This window comes from Atta cephalotes, assembly GCF_000143395.1.
Source record: "Atta cephalotes unplaced genomic scaffold scaffold00067, whole genome shotgun sequence".
NCBI classification, from domain to species: domain Eukaryota; kingdom Metazoa; phylum Arthropoda; class Insecta; order Hymenoptera; family Formicidae; genus Atta; species Atta cephalotes.
This window is the reverse complement of record NW_012130131.1, coordinates 1,051,769-1,074,248: the sequence shown is the minus strand read 5'-3', so window position 1 is coordinate 1,074,248 and position 22,480 is coordinate 1,051,769. Positions and strand designations below refer to the sequence as shown.

At 35.9% G+C, this 22,480-nt stretch overlaps 1 protein-coding gene across 1 annotated transcript; it reads right to left on the bottom strand.

Annotated features, from left to right (window-relative positions):
* Nucleotides 1-1,397: 1,397 nt before the first annotated feature.
* On the bottom strand, nt 1,398-21,975 carry LOC105623902 (laminin subunit alpha). Its single transcript, XM_012205274.1, has 29 exons — nt 21,763-21,975; nt 19,710-19,856; nt 18,255-18,662; nt 17,831-18,044; nt 17,337-17,546; nt 16,983-17,255; nt 16,763-16,900; nt 14,862-15,134; nt 14,423-14,722; nt 14,113-14,271; nt 11,707-14,041; nt 11,085-11,588; nt 10,780-11,011; nt 9,991-10,699; nt 9,523-9,749; nt 8,674-9,433; nt 8,283-8,560; nt 8,021-8,208; nt 7,329-7,866; nt 7,059-7,189; nt 6,142-6,985; nt 5,481-6,021; nt 5,317-5,406; nt 3,433-3,639; nt 3,175-3,341; nt 2,857-3,099; nt 2,631-2,790; nt 2,286-2,513; nt 1,398-2,105 (listed from the first exon to the last, which is right to left on the bottom strand). The coding sequence occupies exons 1-29, from the start codon at nt 21,973-21,975 to the stop codon at nt 1,837-1,839; spliced, it is 10,986 nt and encodes a 3,661-aa protein (XP_012060664.1). The 3' UTR covers nt 1,398-1,836.
* Between the last annotated feature and the right edge of the window lie 505 nt (nt 21,976-22,480).

Here is a 22,480-nt window from a genome sequence, read left to right as displayed (position 1 = left end):
ATATATATATATATATATATATATATATATATATATATATATGTGCATATATATAATATACATAACTATTACAATAAAGCACAGATTTTACTTACAATTAGCACAAGTGATTTAATATACCTTGTATTTTTATTTGTTTTTTTCATTTTGATCAGATTATGTAATCCACAAATGCTGTCACAAATTGAATTACATGTGATAAATAGATTCATTTACACAAATAATGTGTATATTTTATATTGACAGATATCAGCAATTGATAAATATTGAAACTAAACATTGCAAGAAACGTTTTTATGGCTGTGAATTCTGATTTAGTGAATAATGTTATATGATTTTTCATATTGTTTTGGGATATTAAATCTTTAGTGCTAAAAAGTCGCGGCTAATCATTATTAATTGTTACTATAAATATAATAACAATTTACAAGATTTATTTTACAATAAAAAACCAATATTTTTCTTGAATTTGTATTAAAAAATTCATGCATACTTCATTTTCTAAATTATGTTTGGATATTTTTGTGGCATTTTTATTCAATGTGTCTTTGAAAGTATAATTTCATTGTTAAGGCTCCGGAGTACTCACTCCAGTCATACTGAATCGTTATGTCATAAGCGAGAGAAATGTGTCATAAATGATACGTTGATTTTTCTTATATGCCATTTGTAAATAAAGAGAATTTGAATGAAATGAAATCGCTTTGATGATGAGATCGCTTTAAAACATCTAAAATAGATGAAGATTCTTCTTATTTCCTTTGACAATTAATAAATAGTTGTAAAAGGCATGTAAAGTGAGTTTACTAATTTCAATGCATATCCTATTTTCACTTTGAGTCTTTTTCGAGTCTTTTCTCTTTACTGACTATCAGGGGAGATCTTCGCCTAAGGAGAATCGCCTATTTTTACAAATGTTTTAAAACGATTTTATTATTTTGTTTTATCCAAATTCTCTTTATTTACAATTGGTATGCAAGAAAAATCAACTTGTCATTTCTCGTTTATGATGTTACGATTCAATATGGCTGAAGTGATTACTCGGAAGCATTAAATTTCTTAAAATCATTTGCGCATAATTTTCACGATTGCACTTCTAGGATAGTTTTTATGTAAAATTTTAGTGTAATAATTGCATATAATTTGCATATAATACAAAGCTATTCTTTTAGCAAACTTGCATTTATAAATACATTTTATTCTTCATACTTTCATTAAAATGTTCTAATATTGTGCTTACAATCGCAAATAGTTTCATTATGATCATTATAGTGATATGACATCGTGTCTTGACAAAGAGGCAAGCATTATATTAGAATAGCGATTTCTGTAATATTAATGATACCAAGACTGAGCCAAAAAGAGACGAAAATCCATGAGAATGAACTTTTGAGAACTTATTATATAAGAATTTGGATTTATTTACAAGATGTGCCGAATGCGATAACGCACAAATATTACATATATATTCACAAAATAAAAAACGCTTATGACTTTTACAAAAATTCTTATTTTCTTTTTAATAGTTTGCGTTGTGTTAAAACCAACTTCCTCTGTATGCCTACATATATTTTATAACTTACATCCTTTGTTAAATCATATTTATCTTTGGTGATAAACGAGTTTTCTTATCCTATACAAATAATTTTTCATAGTTCTTGGTCGAGAAAATATTGTTTTCAGAGAAAAATTAATTTACAAATTCGATTTTTGACTTGTTAATTATCTGTTATTTTTTTATTAAGCGTGTCAGAGATTAATAAAATATTTCGAAGAGGAGAAGACGATCTGATTAGATTTTGGATAAAGCTATAAATTCAGAATTCCTTCATCATTTTAAATTGTCGGGCATACACCAGTGATAACTTGTCCATAAGCTCGTTCAGGCCTAATGCTAACGGGTTTCATATTGATCAAAATATTATTGATACAGCCGACATATTGAGCCTGCGAGGTACTTCCTCGTAATCTTTTTCCCAGCATCGGATGCCCACCGATGAATATCGGATGTTTTGATAAAACTCTAGCTACGTTTTTGCCGCCGATTCCGGGCGGTGCTGGTTTATGATCGACTGATAGGAGTACTGCATTTTTCTGTTTGACGGCTGTTGAAAAAAAAAGTAATAGTAGAACGCGATTTAAATAAAACGACTGCTATTAACAACCGTCAGTGCCTTATTTTAGTTAAAGGTAAATTTCAAATCAATAAAAAAAATCGTTAAGATTAAAATCGCAGCTTCAAGAGTATTCTTAACATTAATTTATTTGATATAAATGCTATCTACCTCGAATATTGTGCCAATGGCCATCACATAGGGAGTTTGGTTTCGTTGGCTCGAATGCGGTCTCAATCGAACCTCTCTGCGTCTTTATGAGAAATTTGATGGTACCATTAATCATCTCTAGGACGAGATAATCCCTTTTACCGTGCACCGATAGCAAATGTCCAGATGTGGATCGCGGTTTTATATCCATTTGAATATCGACTGTGCGGTCCACATTAAACCGATCGACTAAAAATTAATAAAATATTTCTTTTACTAATATCTTTGGTTTAGTTAATTACAATTAGAAACAATATGAAATATTTTTTTATTTGACGAAATATATATTTGTATTAATTTTCTTACCTGCTTTGAATAAATTACTGCCATTTCCTGGAAAGAAGAAGAGACCGGGCTCGACTCTCTTTGAGCAAGGTATTACGCCTACTTTCTCCGATGGTTCTCCGACGAGTTGTCCATTCATCATGAAATTTCCTAGACAGCCACTGAACGTTTTATTAAGACCCTGAAACAAAAATATTATTGTACTCTTGTAATCCTAAGTATGAGATTAAAGATCATGCAATCTTACAATATTTGTGTACGCAATACTGGATATTTCTGGCAAAACGCCTCCTACGAAGAATGGCGGATTGATATTGATAGCAGTGGTGTGTCCCAACGAGTATCCAGTCACTGCTTCCTCATCATCCACAATTAATTGACCGTAGTTACCATCTCTTTTGAAGATTATGATATGCCATTGATTGTTATTGATCATCTTGTCACTCACTAGCAATGCTGGTCCGCTTCCACAGTCGAATTTATAGTGAACCTAGAAGAATAATTTTCCAAGATCAAGATGATTTGTGAAATAAACTTTTCCGTGTGAAGAAAAGTATTTCCTTACCTTTCCACCGAGCACATACACGGCGATTAAGTCTTGCTTACTGAGATCGGAAGTATAAAATATAATTCCGTCGTCCGCCATTGTTTTTATATCAATCTGGAAATCGTAATCGTCTTTGTATCTTCCATTCAATGACCTATATTCTAATCTACTGTTCCTTGCAGTACCTAAAAAGAGTCATTAAGTGTTTGAAAAATTTTATTGATTAATAATATTTTCATTTGAATATTTTTCCACTTATTATATTTAAAAATATACCAAATCGCCAAGCATTCTCAAGATCAGGATCTGTTGCCGGATAGTATGGCAAGTGACATTTGTCGACGGTTTCAGGCTGCTCAGTTGGCCTCAGCGTAGTAGTCGTCATGAAATCGTCTTTGTCTACGTTAATTCGTCCTTCCAATTCTGGTTCTTCTTCTTCTTCTTCTTTCTCATCTTCTTTGTCCACATCGACTTCTATTATATCTAAAAGAAAATAATTAGTTTCTGTTTTATCTATCATTATTTATCATTGTATTATCAATACAATTTATATATATAAATTTTTAAACAATAATTGAGAACAATAATTATAATGTTAAAGGACTTCTTAATATTTAACAAACTAAAAACAAGAATGTAAGGGGAAATAGGAGTCTCAACGCAGTACTTTGTGCGCAACAATAACAATGGAAGTATAACAATAGAAATTAATGGTCTTAAATACATTTTTGATACCATCAAAGAATCATGGATATCACGCACAAAAAGTCGATATGTATCAATAGTTTAGATAACAATGGAGGAATCAACAGTAGTTCCTTCTTGATTTACTATACCTTTCATTCCGTCAATAATCGAAAAATTTAAGCAATTCAATAGGAACGACATCAAGATTTCTTATTTTAGTTCTAACAAACTATGGAAATACATTAAGGTACATAAAGATTCGTGGATTCTTTATCCAAGTCTAATGTCGTGTATAAGATAAATTGCAACGATTGTCATGCATCTTATGTAGGACAAACAGAAAGATTAAAAACACGAATTTCGGAATCAAAATCATACACGATAGAATACTAGTTCAAAATCGATAATAATAGATTGAACTATTGATTATAACATGGTTTTGATTGAAACAATATTCAAATTCTTGACGAGGAACCATGTTATAATAAACGTCTTGTCTTAGACATGCTTAATATTAAGAAACAGTCTTAACCTCCAGACAAATACGGAAGGTCTCCACAAATCTGTATTCTACTTATAAACAAGGTTTGACTTGCCAAGTTTCTTCACATTTTAGTTATGTTCGTCGAGATAGAGTGACAGTTTTCATTACTTTATATATTTGACGCTATACACTTAGAATGTGATGCTAATTTTTACCTCTGACGTTATAGTGATGATTATTTTAGTTTTGATATGAATTTTTTTCATTTTTGTGGACTCAGAGTTTTTTTTTACCAGAGAGATGTTCTTGTTTTCATATTACTGTTCTGATTACATATATACACTTCTTTTATATTTTCATTAGAACGATTAGAAATTTCGCAAACGGTCATCTAATCGCTTGATGATCTATTCCGTTTCTCTGAAAAAACTCTCATCTTTTCTTATTTTAATAAAACTGTCTGTCTTAAACTTTTATAAATTTTTATGAATTTATAAATTTTTACAATTTTTATGAATTCACTGCGTTATAATTTTGTATATCTAAAGAGGGCCTAAACACAAAGCCGATACATGTAATGTATTCTGTAACATTGAAGATTTTTTATTATGTTAAAGCTTCGTAATTTATATTTTGTATATATGTTTACATTTAATACATTTGCGTTGACTTAATTTTGAAGAATTGCTCTTATTGCTGTTTGATTCTTATTAGCCTTTTTTTATTATATTGTATCTTATAACAATGGATATGTTTAAAAGTCCATTTTTAATATAAAGGTGTATAATATCCGTATAATATCCGTACGCATTTCGACTTACTTAAAATTATTCTCAATGGAATTGAACATAATAATTCTATCTTGTGTAAGTAATGCCAATTATCAAATAGATTCCTTAAATTCATCCCTACTTCCCCTTACATTCTTGTCTTCAATTTATTAAATAATAAATAAATTTTATTTTATGTAGTTGTTTTACTTCACTTACTGATTTGAGTCGACGATTCTATTGTATCTTCCGGACCTTCCGATGGCAATAATGGTGGCAAGAATTCAGGTTCAACGATAGGCGGTAAAACTAAAAAGGAGCGATTAAATACAGTTCAAATATAGTTTGACAATAATTTTGTTAATCAAAATGTCTTAACATACGCGTCTGATCACTGCCTTTGCACTTTCCTAGAAATGCGTGTGGTCTCTCGGTTGTATTTGCGAAATTGATTATGATCTCGCTGTTGAGAGTCGCATCGCCAATGCAACCAACGAAGGGCACAATTTTTCGTTCATCTAAATCGAAATTTGATGGTAGTCCACCAATGTATAAGTTGCCATAGAGGAAGTGCAACGGTGGCGGCGCCGAATCGGTGCTGTAATTCTCCGTATCGTCAATGTCGAGGCTAAGAGCCGATTGGTCATGAGTGGCGGTTACCACGTGCCATTCATTATCATTAAATTTAACATCTGACGGGCTCGTCCTAAGCTCCTCACCCTGACTAGTGAATACTAACTGTCCGTCCACCAGTGACAGATAACTAGTAGCCACATTCTGCCGATCGTCGTTCGTTGCATAGAAAATTAGACCATCGCTGGCCAATGTCTTAAACTTGAGATTCACTTGTAGACCATCGGATGCTAAATTGCGCCATCTCACATAGCCAGGTGTATTTTTCTCGAAAGAGACGAGACTGGCAAACTGAAAGAAATAATTTCAAGAGTTAGTGAGATGAGATGAAAATCTGCATAATGGAAAGCTGAATTTTTTAAACAAGAAATTTTTCATTTATGATCTGCGAATTAACATTCCGCTGATTACCCTGACTGGACAACCAGGCATAACTCCAAATGCTTGCACGTTGCGCGTAAGATCGACCGAAGTATCTAGGATAACTACGTCGTCGATGCATCCTTCGAAGCCATTGTTAGTAACCGAATCATAAGGACGTTTTGCATTAGGAGGATATCCACCAAAATAAATATGATCCGATGAGGCCAAAGGTTTGGTAGTTCCTCTCTCTTGACTCGACGCGACTGTGTGGTCATCTACCTTCAGTGCGCCCATTGTATCTTGTCTAATGGCCTCTAGAGTGTGCCAATTACCATCGTTGTATTTATCTAAGGACCTCAAAACAATAGTACCTTCGCCAAGATCGTACTGATACAACAATTGACCGTTTCTCATTTCTAAAGACAAGAATTGTCTTCCCTTGCCCATTAAATAAATCAATCCATCCTCCACAAAAGTTTTGAAAGATAATTTGATGATGAACTTCCTAGTATCTGGCGTAATCTGCGAGCTCTTTTTGCTGAGTATTGCGTAACCGTGTCGATCAAAACGGTAACCTCTACTTGGCGCGAAATTAATGAGTTTGTCACGTTCGAGTGCACTCTTCTGATTGTTCTCTCCGTCGACAAAGTTCCAGAACGATACCGGTATATCGCCTATCATCAATTCCTCCATTTCGCCTTCAAAAGAGGATGCGGTTACGGCATCTTGGATGTGGAAGGATGATGGATAACCACCGACAAAGAGCTTCGAATGCTCCTGATCCACATTAAAAATGTAATAAGGGCCCGACAAAACTCGCTCTTTCTCGTACAATGTATCTTTTCCCTCGCCAATATCTTCGCGAACGATTAACTTGACATTTTTGCCAGTTCTGAAAGCAAAATTTTGAGAAACATTAATATAAAATTACTTTGGACTAGATAAAGCCATGAGTTGATGCCAACCTGTCGATAATTATCTGCCGCCACACATTATCCGATACAAATTTGTTGTGATTTATCCTTTCTGGTCCAGATCCCAGATCGACTATAAGCACGGGATATCCGCTTTCAATCAATAATGCCATAAAATCATGCTATGAAATATAAAATTTGTTGTTGAGAAAATTTTCTTCATGTTTCTTTGATCTAAATTAGCTCACTTTCATGATTATTATATTAGATAATTATGATTATTATATTGATTATTATATTAGATAATTTTATTAGGCTCACCGCTTTAGAACGTGATAGCTTTGATTTTTCTTCATTGCCGAGATACAACAGAAAACCGTTGGTCTTGTTGGTCCTGAAATATAAGGATATCTTTGTGGATGTAGATAGTAATGGCAGGCTTTCTGGATTCTTCAGTTCTAAAGTAGTATTTCTGTAGAAGGTCAAACCGGTCTTGAACCGATTGGCCAGTTCCCGGGCATTCGCGATTTTGTTTCTCAGGGCCTCAATTTTACTTTGCAAATCATTTCCAGTTGCGTCGATCGATTTTTGGTTGCTATTTAGACTGTTTAGCAGACTGTTGATGTTTGGCATCACTTTATTTACACCATCCAGCTGTTTATTTGCTTGCGAGATTTCGCGGATTGTCTCTGACGTATTCTTCGAGAGTTGCTTTGTTTCCCGCAAATCTTCCGGAATTTGATTCACAATACCGTTCATATCATCGATGGCAACCTTGATATTACTTTCGACATTCATTGCTTGATTCATGGCATCATGTGCAACTGAAGACGATTGCGCAGGAATGTTGTCAAGCGTCCTGCAATTTTTATAAATTTAATAGATATATGCTTCAATACTCACTAACATGCTTGTTATTTCTAAATCAATTTAATTTAGTAACATTATTTTTATATTTAATTATAGGAAGTAAAATGAGAGACTTGAGATTAAAACATAGGAAGCAGTTGTACTTTTCGATAGAGTCGAGAAGCTCCTTGTTACGTTTATTTTGAATGTCAATCAGAGTCGCATTATTTCTTGCATCTCGCAAATCATTCTCGGGCTGGCCCGTCGTTTTTGTTAGAGCGAACTGCGCGGCGGCTAACAATTTGAAGCACTCGTTTCGAGAGTCCAGCATCTTTTGCTCGATTCCATCAGTCTGACATAATAAATAAAATAAAATTTATTAAAAAAAGTAAATATGAATTAAAATTATGATGTTCAGCTTTTTACCAGTGATGTTGCATTCTCAGCAGCTATTATGGCATTGTCTGCAGCATCTTTCGCAGCTTGAATTGCGGTTTCAATATCCCTGTATGCTGAAACGGCCCTCACCGCGTTAGTATTACGAGTATCAGTTAGTAGACTATCCAATTCTAATGAACGATTGTGTAGGTATGCTGCGTGAGCATGGGCTTTCTGCACTGGCTCAGTCAGATCGATCAACATTTCATCATTTAACGCAATGGTGTTATTCAGTTGATCAATCACATCGCTGTCAGTGTTAGTTCCTAGAAAAAAAAAAAGAAAATTCTAAAGAAAAGGAAAAGTTCATTTTTGCAATTATATTTATCGTTATTTTTACAATTATCAATCGAACTATCAAAATATCAAAAATACTCACGTAGAAGATCGATATTGATCTTTGCATGATTAAGGAAATCACTAGCATTATTCTTGAGTTGTTCCCCAGCCTCCAAATCCTCTCTCGCTTCGGCAGTAGAATTTTTCACAACGTCAAGATTACCACTTTGTACAGCGATTCTATTCTCTCGATTCAGCTTATCTGCTATACTAGCAGTATCTTGAGCTATTTGCACAGTGTCCAGTAAGTGATCCATCTTGGCACTGATATTTTTTATCCTGACGTTAAGGTCAGTCACAGCGAAGCTTAGATTGCTGGCTGGAAAACTGTACTGCTGCATTTCGGAAATTAAAATATTGGCTTGATTCGCTTGGTCTACGGCATTGTCCCGAAATTCAATGAAGGAGACATTCTTGATTTTTTTTAAAATCTCCTTCGCTTCGTTCAATGCATTATCGACCTTGGCACCCGTTCCCAATTCAATATTCAATGCTAGTGATTGCACTTCCGATACGATCTGATTCACTAAGTCGATCTTGTGTACCACATCTTCCTCCAGAGTATTCATATCCTGCAATGTATTCTCTGCGTTGTCCTTCCATTTGCCGCTGTCCTCAGCGGTAAAATCAATTTGTTGTTTCTGATAGTACACTTCATTTTCTAACCGCTTCAACTTCTCCTGCAACGGTAGCAGATTTACCCGACTTGGATCTAATAATTTAACTTCAGGATAGAGCTCGTTGACCGTATCATTGATAAACTTAAGTCGTTGATTCGTAAAATAGCCTTCCGCAACCGTCTGAAAATGTATCAAGAACATTAAGTTACATTAATTTTTAAATTATATATATATATATATATATTCATGAATTATTGTATTTTATTTACACTATACTCGCGCGAGACAGGCTCTACTAAATCGGCTAGTTCATCTGTGACATCCAAAAGATTTCCCGTGCAGGAACCGCAGGAGAAACAACCCTGTGACGGAATAAGCACGTGCCGATACGGACAGTGGTCGCACTTTTCACCAATCACACCAGGTAAACAGGTGCATTGACCAGTGGTTGTGTCACAAGACACCCCGACAGAATAACCAGTGTGACATTCACACGCTAAAAGAAACGGATGATTATACATTTTAATTAATTTTTATTGTAAGATTATCCTAATGATCTTCATCTAATCTTTAATCTAAACAAGCTTTAATTCGTAAAACCCGTTTAATAATTATTGAGCAATTGAAGAAAGACATGGAACGATCTTGTTCGTAGCAAAATAAATTTTTGTTCTACGATTTGAATTTTACTCACGATATTTATAAAAGTGAGAAATTGTAGTGAGAAATGGTCTTACATGTGCATCCATCACGTCCGTAATTCCAATATCCCTGGATGCATTGGTCGCATCTGCGACCGGTGACACCTGGCATACATTTGCACTGTCCCGTTTCTCCGTCACATTGGCTACTCTCGGAGGCCAAGCCGCAGTCGCATGGTCTACATCCATTGCAAGTACCGAAACCATAATGATTGGGTGCACAGTGATCGCATCGTTCGCCAATAACATTTTCTCGACAAAAACATTGCCCGCTGTAGCTGTCGCAATGTTCCATCCCGCAGTCATCGCATACGCAGCTACGACAGTCCTTCCGCTCCACGGCATCACCGAAATAACCGGGAGCGCACAGATTACACGCTTCACCGTAAGTATTGTTTAAACATTGTAAACACTGACCAGTGATACTGTCACATGAGCCAATTTGATTGGTGTCAATATTGCCAGAGCATTCGCATGGTTTGCAGTAATCACCGTACACTTCAGGATTGCCATAGTAGCCGGCAGCGCAAGCCTCACATCGAGCACCGTAATATCCAGGTAGACAGTCGCAGCTAATCTTATTGCCCTCCTCATTCACCTCGCAGCCGGTGGCAAAATTATTGGAGGCAACCGGTAACGGGCATGCACAAATCAGACAATCCGTCGGTGTGCCCACAGTGGCGTTACCGTAATAACCTTGCTCACAAAATTCGCAATGGTCGCCGGTAGTTCCATTCTTGCAATTCTATGAAGAAAATTAAGAAAGTTATAAACTTAAAAAAAAATTAATAAATTTTGAAACTCGGAGAAGTTCTCATAATTCACCTGACAGATTCCGGTGTTTACATCGCACGTAGTCGCATGACCGTTACATTGACAAGGCGCGCAGTAGCCTCCGTATGGTCCTGACTTGATCCTATAATATCCTGGAGCGCATTCCTCACATGAAAGTCCTTGATAATTGGGTGGACATTGACACTGTTCTATGCTGCTAGCCGGGATGCTATATTGAGCTGAATATTGTTCTGTTGTAATGTCCCAAGTTACGTATGATAATCTGTAAAATTAATTATTACATGAAAATAATAATGATCCTTCGATATCTTGATGAAAGAATCATTAATACGTACGAAGCCATAATACTGGGGTTCCAATACGTAGCACGTACGTATATTCCACGTAGATCTTCGAGAACAACCATAATTTGTTCTCTAGTAGCGCTAAGTCTGTTGCTAGTTACAAAATTAGCTTCAACGAGGCGGACGGACGCTCTAAAGTTGACAAAGGATGGTGGCTGTTCATCGGAATAATAAAATAACGTAGTATTGGCGCCTTGAAGAATTACATCAGCGGCGCTGACAGCTTTCCCGAAGGGTCCCGTGCTATAATAGACGCTATAATTTAAGTAACCACCATAAGAAGTCAACTTTTTATCGAGATAGGTATCAGGTGCTGAAAAGTAGATGATGTTCTCGAAAGTATCGTTGGCAATGAGCGAGACTGTGATTGCAGTTGCATTCTCTACGGGATAGGTTGATAGATTGGTAAAGTTGCCACTTTTATCAATGGGTGTAATCAATTCCCAACCAGCCATATCCATAAGATGAGTCCAATAGAGATTCGCGGAGGCGCATCTGAATGAATATTACATCTTTTAAAAAAAATTCTTTTAACTTACACGTTGATAATAATCCCTATTAATGATGATTTATAGAATTTACTAATAATGATGATAACAAATATGGAACGTACCTAGTAGTCTTGCCAAAGCAAAAGCACTTAGTACAACCATCTGAATTTTCAGCCTGAATATTGAAGGTGCCTTCGCGGCACACATCGCATGCTTGACCTTGCACATTTGCCTTGCAGAAGCACTCAGCTGTATATTGATCGCAGATATCGACAGTTGTGCCACGTGAATCGCAGTCGCAGCGCTCGCAATGCGGAAACTGCGAGTAACCAGCGCGGCAACGGTCACATTGCCGGCCCACCACATTCTCTTTACAACGGCAACTGCCGTCGAATAAATCGCACTGCAGATCACCATCCAATACACCCAAGGGTGAACAGTTGCATTCCTCGCAGCCAATAATCGGGTGGAATCCGTAGGTGCCGAGTTCACATTGATCGCAACGTTGACCCGTTACTCGAGATGGACAAATGCATCTGCCGGTATCTCGTTCACAAAGAGCAGGACAATTACATGGTCTACATCTGGGGAAACCATAAAAGCCAGACTTGCAAATCTCACATCGTCTACCGATAATATTTGGTCGACAAGGACATTGGCCGCCGAATTTTTCGCACTCGAAGCTGGTGGAGCCTTCGCCATCGCAATTGCAAGGCAATGCACCGTTATTATAATTAGCCGTTAACGAAAAAGTTGAATCACGACAGGAACCATCCTCGGCGACATTGATATGGAAATGATTGCTGCCGCAACGTTTAATGAATTCATTTGTCTCGTCGAACTGCAATTTACTGAGGATCTTCTCATTGTACTGATCTGCCGGAATCACCAGGATATAGTCTAACCAAATACCGTGGCCAGGCTCTTTCAGTGTCAGCACAAAATTTTCAATCAGTTGAAATCTGGTATCGTTGTTGTCAATTTGACGTATAATGCTGCGACAGCCGCTGTTACTAGGACAGTGAGGAACTGGCACTTTTGCCTCGTAAAATTTACCGTTCTGCACTAACACATCTAGCTCGAACTGAGGATGATCCGGTTGATAATATTGTACCACAAAGATATAATCTCCCGGTTGGGACACTTTCGCGTGAATATCCACCATATCGCCATCACTTAGGTAAATCAATTTAGTGGCGTTATCATAAATACCGGGAGGTCGAGTTTCAGCTTCGAGAATGTTGTTAGAAATCTCGAATTCGATCTTCTTGGCGTCGGCGGCATCGGGAAAAAGTCCTTGTATACATTTACCATTTTTCCTTACACAGACAGATTTGGGCTTTATATAATCCAGCGACCATTGATGATAGGGAATCGCTACTATCGAATCGATCGCGACGTTTGAGGTCGGCTCACCAGTCAGTACCAAGCTAACGTAATTTGATGGGAAATTCATGACAGCCACCTTACCGTAGGTATCCGTAACAACCTGACGACATGTACTAGTATACCTACAGGGATTGAGGGTGACTTTGCCTTTGCCAACGGTATTTGCTTCAATTAATAGTACCGAGGTATCTTGCTCATCCCGCGGAGTGACATAAGTTATCACGAGAACGTGAGAACCAGGTTTGCTGATTCTTAGTTCAAAATGGATTTCTTCTTGTTGATTGTTTATGAATGGTACCTCATCCTCGTTAATTTCTTGCAAAGTCTCGTGATCAGTAAAATACTCGGTTAATGGGATTCGGACATTATTCTCGCTAAGAAAGCCACCAGCGCCGTGAACTGAATCGAACCGTGTCAAGTTCGGATATCCATAGTGCCTGCAGAGTCCTTTGTAGCCGACTTCGCAGGGCACATTCACGTCCTGTGTCAATATACCGCCCTCATAGTATTCCGATGGTAATAAAACGAAGTAATCAAGGAACATACTTCTCTTTGTACTAATTTTGATGGACCAATGTCCGGGATTCATCACCATGGGCAATGGATGATTGCCATGTGCTCCGGCAACTGTTACGAAGGACGGTCGCGTGGTCGGCTTAAAATTGACTGTAAATTGCTGTTCTATCTCAGATGGACTGTCAGGAGTGATAGTAATAGTACCGAGGACGGGGTCATTATTGGGATTAACATAACGTAAAACCATCCGATAAAGCGAAGACTTGCCGATACCCACGCCCAGTATAATCTCTTTTTGTTGATTAGTAAACTCGGCATAACCCTTCCAACTGAAGCCCGGAAAGATATCTTCCGCGAAACCGTAGGGGACACCGCTACCACTGGGAGTTTTACCAACTTCGGCTTCGTACTGATACTGATGAAGAGTAGGGAAGTAATGCGCCTTTAGAGGTTCCTTGCACGTTAAACCGGTAATTCGTGGTTGACAAGGGCATTGGCCAGTTTGCTTGTCACATATCGGATTGACGGAACCGCCAACGTCGCAAGAACAATCTTGATTGAAAGATGTGGCGTTAAAATTAAAAATTAAATATTACAAAACGGAATATAGTTGATTGACCTACCAGAACAACCAAAGAGATTGTTTTCCTGAAGATTATATGTTCCGTCGATGCATCGGCTGCATCCTCTGTCAGTTACGCCAGGTTTGCAGATACACTGTCCAGTCTTAGTGTCACACTCGCCGATGCTGCCGATGACTCCAGGAATGTTACAATGACATTCTTAAATACAAATACACTTTATAAAAAAATCAAATATTTTTATGTCATATAATTATTCCTTTTTCAAACAAAAACATAATTATATTATAATATATACAATGTTAATTTTATGAAAAAGAATTTTATTTATTATGTCGAAACAAATCCGAACCTTCGCAACCGTCTGAATTGTAAGGCTGCAGATTCCAATAAAGCGGCTTGCATTGATTACATATTCTTCCTTCAACGCGCTCCTTGCACTGGCAAAGTTCGCCGGGCGGCAAAGAGCCGCAACCTTGAAACGTTGCGACTATGCCAGCCGGATCGCAGTTGCAACCCTCGCAAGTAGGAAAGTTGTAGTAACCCTCTTTACATTGTTCACATCGAATGCCATCGAAGTTCTCGCGGCATTGGCATTTACCTTCGCCGTCACAGGACACACCGATCGAGCCATGACTATCGCAACTGCATGCTAAGATTAAAATATTAAAATATTTAATTGACACAAAAGATAACTGTGATTAATTTAATTAATAAGATAAATTAAAATGTCAATATTAAAATTATTTAAAAATAATAAAATAATGAGAACTTTGACGTGAATTATGTACCAATGCATTCCGGATATTTGTAGTATCCTGGACTGCATTGACTGCAAGTCCTTCCGGCGAAATTGGCGAGACATGAGCACTTGCCCGTGGAATCACAACTAATGCTGGATGAACCGACGGAACTACAATTGCATGGCACGCAATTAGGATAGCCATAATATCCAGGTGTACATTGGTCGCATCTAACACCACCGTATCCTTCCTTGCACAAACAAATACCATCCGTTTTGTCACAAATACCGGGTTCCGTTCCACGCGCATCACAATTGCAATCTGCAAGTCGCACAAAGAAATAATGCTTAAGATTCGTGTCGTAGATATAAAAACAGAATTTATTCTGTTTTATTTTATATTCAAACAACAATGTTAAATTTTGTGATGCAAAAGATCTAAAAATATTTTCTTATTAAAAAGGGAGAATTAAATTTCTACAGATCAAAGAAGAATAAAAGAAGATAGTCATTAGAAAAAAAATCGTCAGCAGTTTACTGAAATCTATTATATATTTTGTCATTGACAAAATATATAAATTATTATGGTGTAAATGGTCATAGTATTTTTTCAAATATATTGGGAGTACAAATTAGTTCGGTCCGTTCAAAAAATGCATTTATTTCAAAACAAAATGAATGAACAGATCAATTAAAGTATTGTCCATCGCTGCCTATTACTTTTTCCCATCTCTCAGACAATTTTCGAATTCCATCTCGAAAAAATGATTCGTCTTTGGAGGCGATCCAATTTTGGAGCCAATTTTCGATTTCTGCGAAAGTGAACCGGTGACTTGCTGCATCCTTCGGAACAACCAGTAATCAGAAGGAGCAATGTTCGGAGAATACAGCAGGTGTGGTAAAACATCCCATTTGAGCATTTCCAAATATTTTTTTACGACTTTAGCGACATGAGGCCGAGCGTTGTCATGAAGAAGAATAACTTTATCATATCTTTGCTCGTATTCCGGCCGTTTTTCTCGCAATGCATGGCTCAAACGAATCAATTGTAGCCGATACCGATCGCCCGTAATGGAATCACCAGGTTTCAACAGCTCATAGTAAACAAGACCCTTTTGGTCCCACTAGATACAGAGCATGATCTTCGAACTATGAATATTCGACCGTGGTATTGATATTGAGATCGATGGCAACGATTGACCGGGCTTAGCGTAGTATTTTTTCTTCTTGGGATTGTCGATAGAATATCCATAGAATATCTTCTCATCTCCAGTCATAATCCGATGCAAAAAACCTTTTCTCTGTTGTTTTTGAATCAGTTGTTCGCAAGTGAAAAATTGCCTTTCAACGTTCTCTCGGTTTCAGTTCATAAGGTATTCAATTTCCTTGTTTTTGAATCATTCCCGTGGCTCTCAATCGTACAGAAACGGCTTGTTGAGTTACCTCCAATGATTTTGCAAGCTCCTCTTGCGTTTGACTCTGATCTTCTTCAAGTAATGCCTCTAATTCTTTGTCTTCGAATTTTTTTGGCTATCCAGAGCGAGGCTTGTCTTCATCGCTGAAATCTCCATCCTTGAAACGTCGAAACCATTCCCTACATGATTTATTTAGTTGGAACAGTGTCACCATAAACTTCGACAAGCATTCGATGGGCTTCAGCCATACTTTTCTTCCAATTAAAGCAGAAAATCAAAACTCTCGCAAATGCTGCTTAGTTAACACAAAATTCGACATTTCAAACACAGTAAAAATCAAAGTTTTTATATGAAACTCAAAGCGATATAAACTGAATATTATTAGCAGATGTTTAATCTCTCTAAAACCGCCAAAATCAGCTGTCATATGAACCATTCACAACAGCTGGAGCCATCTTTAGGGAAACGGACCGAACTAATTTGTACTCCCAATACATATATAAAAAATTATAATACTTAAAAACTTATATCGTACATGTGCAAAAAGGATAATTGAAATACCCGTCCTCGCAAATGTCACAAGTTCTGCCTCCGTAATTGTTTTTGCACGTGCAATTACCAGATATCACATCGCATACATCATCCAGAGCACCCAGAGGATTGCAACCACAAGCTGAAATCGTAGTGATTGATGTTACCTTCCAAATAATTTTACTCTAAAGACGTCGAAATAATGTTTTAAAAGATTCACTTACGTAAGCAATCGGGAAAATTGTAATATCCCTCCGCGCAGAGATTACAATAGTGACCGGCATAGTTTAGCTTGCAGGGACAATAACCATCAGTTGCTTCACAATGATAACCGTCAGTGCCTCGCAAATCACATTGACAGGGTAAACAATTAGGATAACCAAAGTATCCATAATTGCAAGTATCGCAATTCGGCGGTGTAAATTCTTTGCGACACTCGCATTTTCCAGTGGAATCGGAGCAATTTCCAGTCGAGTAAAAATAATCACAATTACAGGCTAATTAAACATGTAAAAAGAGTAGAGTTTGTAAAATTCATAAGAAATATTGAAAGTAATTTTTATCTTAAATAAACTTACGCTGACATACGTCAGTTGCGTTGAGTGGTTTGTCCCAAGGTCGGTAGAACTTGGGTTTACAGCGGTTGCAGTTGATGCCTTCAGTATTGTGCTTGCAATTCTGACAAATACCACCACCCTCGTAATTACCGTGAATATCCAATGATAAGTGTTTTTCATCGATGTTCGGATCATAAATACACTCGTCCGAATGTCCGAAACAGTTGCAGGCTGCAAATATGAATTCATTGCTAAAAAAAAAATAGTCTACCTCTGCAAATCCATTCTGCTATTCTCATAGAGCAAAGTAGCAATAATTTTAATGAAGAAATAGAAATTAACTTGTTACTATAAATAATTTAGATTACAGATAAAAAAAATAATTTTCAATAACTAAAATAATTAAAATTATTCAATAACTAAAATTATTCTTAATAAATCTGTTTGTTTATATAATAATTGATAGATAGCTAATTCTTGTCTTTGTAAATATTAAGATAGTAAATTGTTTTTACGTTCGCATATGAATTTCTGTGATGCTGTGGACTGTCTCCATTTTTTTTGTTCGAAACCCTTGCAACACGTTGCACACTGAGGCCCGCAAGTATTGTGCTGGCATCGGCAGACCAGTTTCTTCGGCATGTTGGGGTCTTGAATGTCGCAAGTATCCGCGTGACCGTTGCACATACAACGACCGCCAATGCTGATATCTTTGATCGAATAAAAGTACTGTAATGCAAATAAACTTCTTTAAATCAAATTATAAAAGAAATAGCGATGGAAAATATTGATTACAAACAAAGAATTTTAGAATTTCCTTTGTATCGTTAATTAAAAATATATTTCAATGACAAGTATTATAGATATTAATTATTTATCATATAGAATCAAATATCATTGAGAAAATGAAAGCAAATTTAATGTCAACGTATAACTTACTCTTCTGGTAACGGTAGGATCTTGACGAACGACAGACATGAGATGCCCCAATAAGTTCTTCGTCCTGAGAAAGCGGAAACGAACATTGGTTGCCCGCGTCCATTCTTGCAACAAAGTCGAATTGAAATAATGCTTCGCTGAGGGTCGATTATTTAAGATCGAAATCGGAATCTCGCCACCCTCAAGAGGGACGACTTTTGAATATTCAGTTGTGCAGATTACGCTGTCATCTCGAGTAATCGGTTTGTGACTGTCCACTCCAAAATAGGTCAGACAATCGCTGGCGGAATCCGAAAAGTATTGCCAGGGTGACCAAGTCTTGCCATAATCTTTCGACTTCTCCAGGACCCAGAGTCCTGGCCGAGGTGAATTACCCATTCGTATGTAAACGTAAGCTACGTGAAATTCCTGAAAAAAATCTGTTTCAAATTTTCTCTTCTATTTTCTCGGCCTTTATTCGTTTCTGGCAAACATTTTTATCCATTTTTCTCTTTGCTTTTCCAGAAATCTTTTTATCTCAGTAATTATTATGTACATTATCTTACGGAGGAATCCATATTATTGCTTTATTTATAGAAATTTATAGCTTTCGATTTTAATTTTGTACGAATACGTTCTTGCTATTTTAGATAAAATAATGTAAACCAAGGTTAAAAACCGAGGACTAAATGCCAGATGTGTGCCATACAGGGTTCGATACTTTAAAAGAGAACGATTACCGAAATTTCAAGCATAAGGCTGAAAGAAAAAGCGAGATAGAAAGAGAGATAGATAGAGACAAAGATTTATCTTTTTTTTAGGATAATAGAGCTAAGGAATTTGAACTATAATAAATCTCGAGCAAAATAAACATGTCATTAAAGAGAGAAAAAAGAGATGAGACATTTTAAAAAGCGTTACAATTATTAAAGAGAGAGAAAGAAAAGTAGGAATGTTCTAACAAATGGTGTAAATGAGCCTTTCTAAGAAGATGATTAGCGAGGAAGCGATAGCAGGGAGCCTTTGAGTATGCAAAGATAAACACTTCTGATAACAACTAGTTACACTAATAGAATTATATGAATAGATCGATATTCAAATAGTTTCAATACAAACGTATCATCGGATTAATTAGATATTAATTTAATAAAAACTAAGATATTCGTAAAAAAATTTTTGGAAATATATGGCGCCGCCATATATTTTATATCGATGATAAAAATAATTAATATCATTGATAATTCCATTTTTCCTCGTTCATCTTCGAAACTTTAACACTTTTCATTATTCTCCGGAAGTAAACCAATGATAAATCTTCCCACTTGCAGGAAAACGCCTACTTGTGCGATAGAATGTTTATGTCGCCGATAAAAGAATTGCGCATCATTATTTCCTGTTACTTCTGAATCAGACGTTATATGCTCCAAAAACTTTCGTTAATAATCTATATATTTGATATTTATCTTAATGACTCACCTGTCCCAGATTGATCGTCAGATTGACCTCATTGTATTTCATCCCCCTGGATAAAGGTGGTGATTGCCACCACGTTTCCATACCATCGACCGCATATTCGGGCGGGTGACTTTTTTCAGGATTTTCAGGATCACAATAATCGCATACCTAGAGAAAATAATATTTGTCGTTATATTTAAAAGACAAAAGAATTAATTAATTAATGAAATCTAATTTAGGAGATTTATTTTTTATATGTAAGAAATGAACAAAATAAGAATTTTTATGAGAAGAAACTCAACCCACATAATTTTTTTTTTTACTTTTGTCACACGTTTACTCCAATTGCTTACATTAAAATTTTAAGAAAAAAATTTTTAATTGCGAATTTTAATTGCGAATATATATAACAGGAAATTTAGATAGTTAAAAGATAAGTATGTAAAGGAAGATCTCTTTTTCTAGAATCTGTATATGACACAGAAAGCTTCTTAATTTCGGATGGGTGAACGATCGAGTGTTATCGAGAGGTCATTCATATCTTCCGTTTTATCAAACTCCTCGCTTCTAGTTCACTTCGGTTTCATCTTCTTTTACCCACATAGATAGGTATACGATGAAAAACGATGTCAAACTGATGAACGCCTCGTGTTCTTAAGTATCAATGAACTCGATAGATACTGATCAATAGTGTAATCCAATTAAAATATAAATATACAGACAATTATAGAAACAGTTTCGACAATTAGAATGAAATTTTCAGATTTTACAATATTTTTACATCAAAAAAATAAATGTGGATATTAAAGGCATTATTTTAATATTTTTAATAAATATATTATATATTGCGAAATTCATCTGTATGTGAGTGATTTCTACTGTCGACGATGAAGCATCATGTAGGAAACGCGATCCTGCGAGTCTAGCGCATTCTTCAAACACAATCATAGATTGTGCGAACTGGTTTTTAGCTGGATCTTATAGAAGAGCTTTGTAATCGTCTTTTGTTCTGATTCGTCGACAAAATATTTAATATATAGCGGAGAATATTAATTTTTAGAATAGCCAAGATTGCCTCTGGATAGTCACGCTGGAGATTTACAAACGTATCACAAAAATACATAGAAATTTATTTTATTTTATTTATTTGATAATTTATTCATTATTATTTTAACGGAATTAAATTGTTAATTAGAAATTTTGTAGAAATTTTTAAATTTTATCTCAAAAAACATTAAAAATATAATATAGCGTGAAATATACATATATAAATTTATTAACACAATGTGTGAGTAAGCTTTATGTATAATAAAAAAGATACGCGAAAAAATCTCAATTTCTTCAATAAACTCCTTTATGCCGCCGCTCGATTGATGAAAACTAATTAATGGTTTCATTCATCTCTCCCGATTCTTTATCATAACCACTTTATCATAATTCTCAGATAAAAAGATAGAAAAAGTGCGAGATGATATATAACTATAAATGTTTACATAAAATATTACATTTATTTTGACGATATATGCGAATAGTTATTAATATGAATAAAGATAGGATAAAGAAGATAAAAAAAGGAAAATTGAGTAATCAAACCGATGGCTCAGCACTGATAAACTCTTGGACTCGTGGGACCTAATGATAATAGATAAAATTCGGTGCGAATACTGAAGATGAAAACATCAAATTCTTTGGCATGCTAGAGTATTCGTTAAATCAATTTTAATTACATTCACGTGATATTTATTCAACAGATTGTTATATATCAAAAAAAAATATTAGAGTTGCGAAAAAACATAATTTTTTTCTATTCTATAAATTATTTCTATATCTACATAATTTATATATAAAAATATCTAAACACAAAAAATTTATTTAGCATTTAGTATAAATTTATAATATTTTGTAGTTTCAGTCAAAAAGTTACAAGAGTTTTCCTAACTATTAATTTAATTTTGAAAGAAAATTTGATAAATTAGAATTATATCTAATTGATAAACATTATATTACACATTGTATTACAAACATATCAAGCATTATCCATTTCTTTTACAATATATTTATCGCTAATATTTACCTGGCCTTGAATCAAATTGATATCTTCATCTTGATCGGCGTTCGCGCCGACGAGTTTGCAGTAAAGTTCGGGACCGGTGGTGTCGACGCCGCACGTAGCCGAAGCTACGATCTCTTTGCCTTCAGCCAAATTGAAATACGGCGGCGTCAGGATTTCGCTCCTGGACAGCCGGATGATTAGCAGAAGACCGGCGAAGATTACCGGTAACTGCATCCTGCCAGCAGCAGAAAATCCAACACCTTCTCAAGTTCTTTCGAGGAACTATTCCACTCTTTTTTTTTCTTCACTTTCGTCTTCCCTCCACGCTCTTCGCCTCGCTCCCTTCCTCTCTCTCTCTTTCTCTCTCGTGAGAAAGACGATGATGCCTGGACGCTTTCTTGGTGTCGACTGTCCGGACCACAGTTTGTACAGTACCGCCGACTTGCCAGATGAGAAGAACTCGGTGGGGGTGGAACAGATCAGTGATCTTCAAGTCGCAGCTTGAATCCAAGTTCAGGCACCCTGAGTTTATGTACCATCTTCAGCTGAAGTTGTCAGATTTTTTTCGCAAGTCTATTAAATATGTTTGTAATAAAGATAAAAAATTAAGTAGGGAAAAATTATAAATTCTAAATTTTAGCATAATTGCCTTTTTACATATTTTGCTTTAGATATTTCTGTGTATCTCGCAGACATCGCGAATTATGGATATTTTCGCATATTCCTAATTAAAATTTTC

Coding starts and splice junctions, on each gene's coding strand:
- LOC105623902 (XM_012205274.1), bottom strand. CDS start 21,975: ATGCAGTTACCGGTAATCTTCGCCGGTCTTCTGCTAATCATCCGGCTG. Junction 7,867..8,020: donor CTTCTCGACTCTATCGAAAA/GTACAACTGCTT, acceptor TAAAAATTGCAG/GACGCTTGACAACATTCCTG. Junction 6,986..7,058: donor CGGCAGATAATTATCGACAG/GTTGGCATCAAC, acceptor TTTTGCTTTCAG/AACTGGCAAAAATGTCAAGT.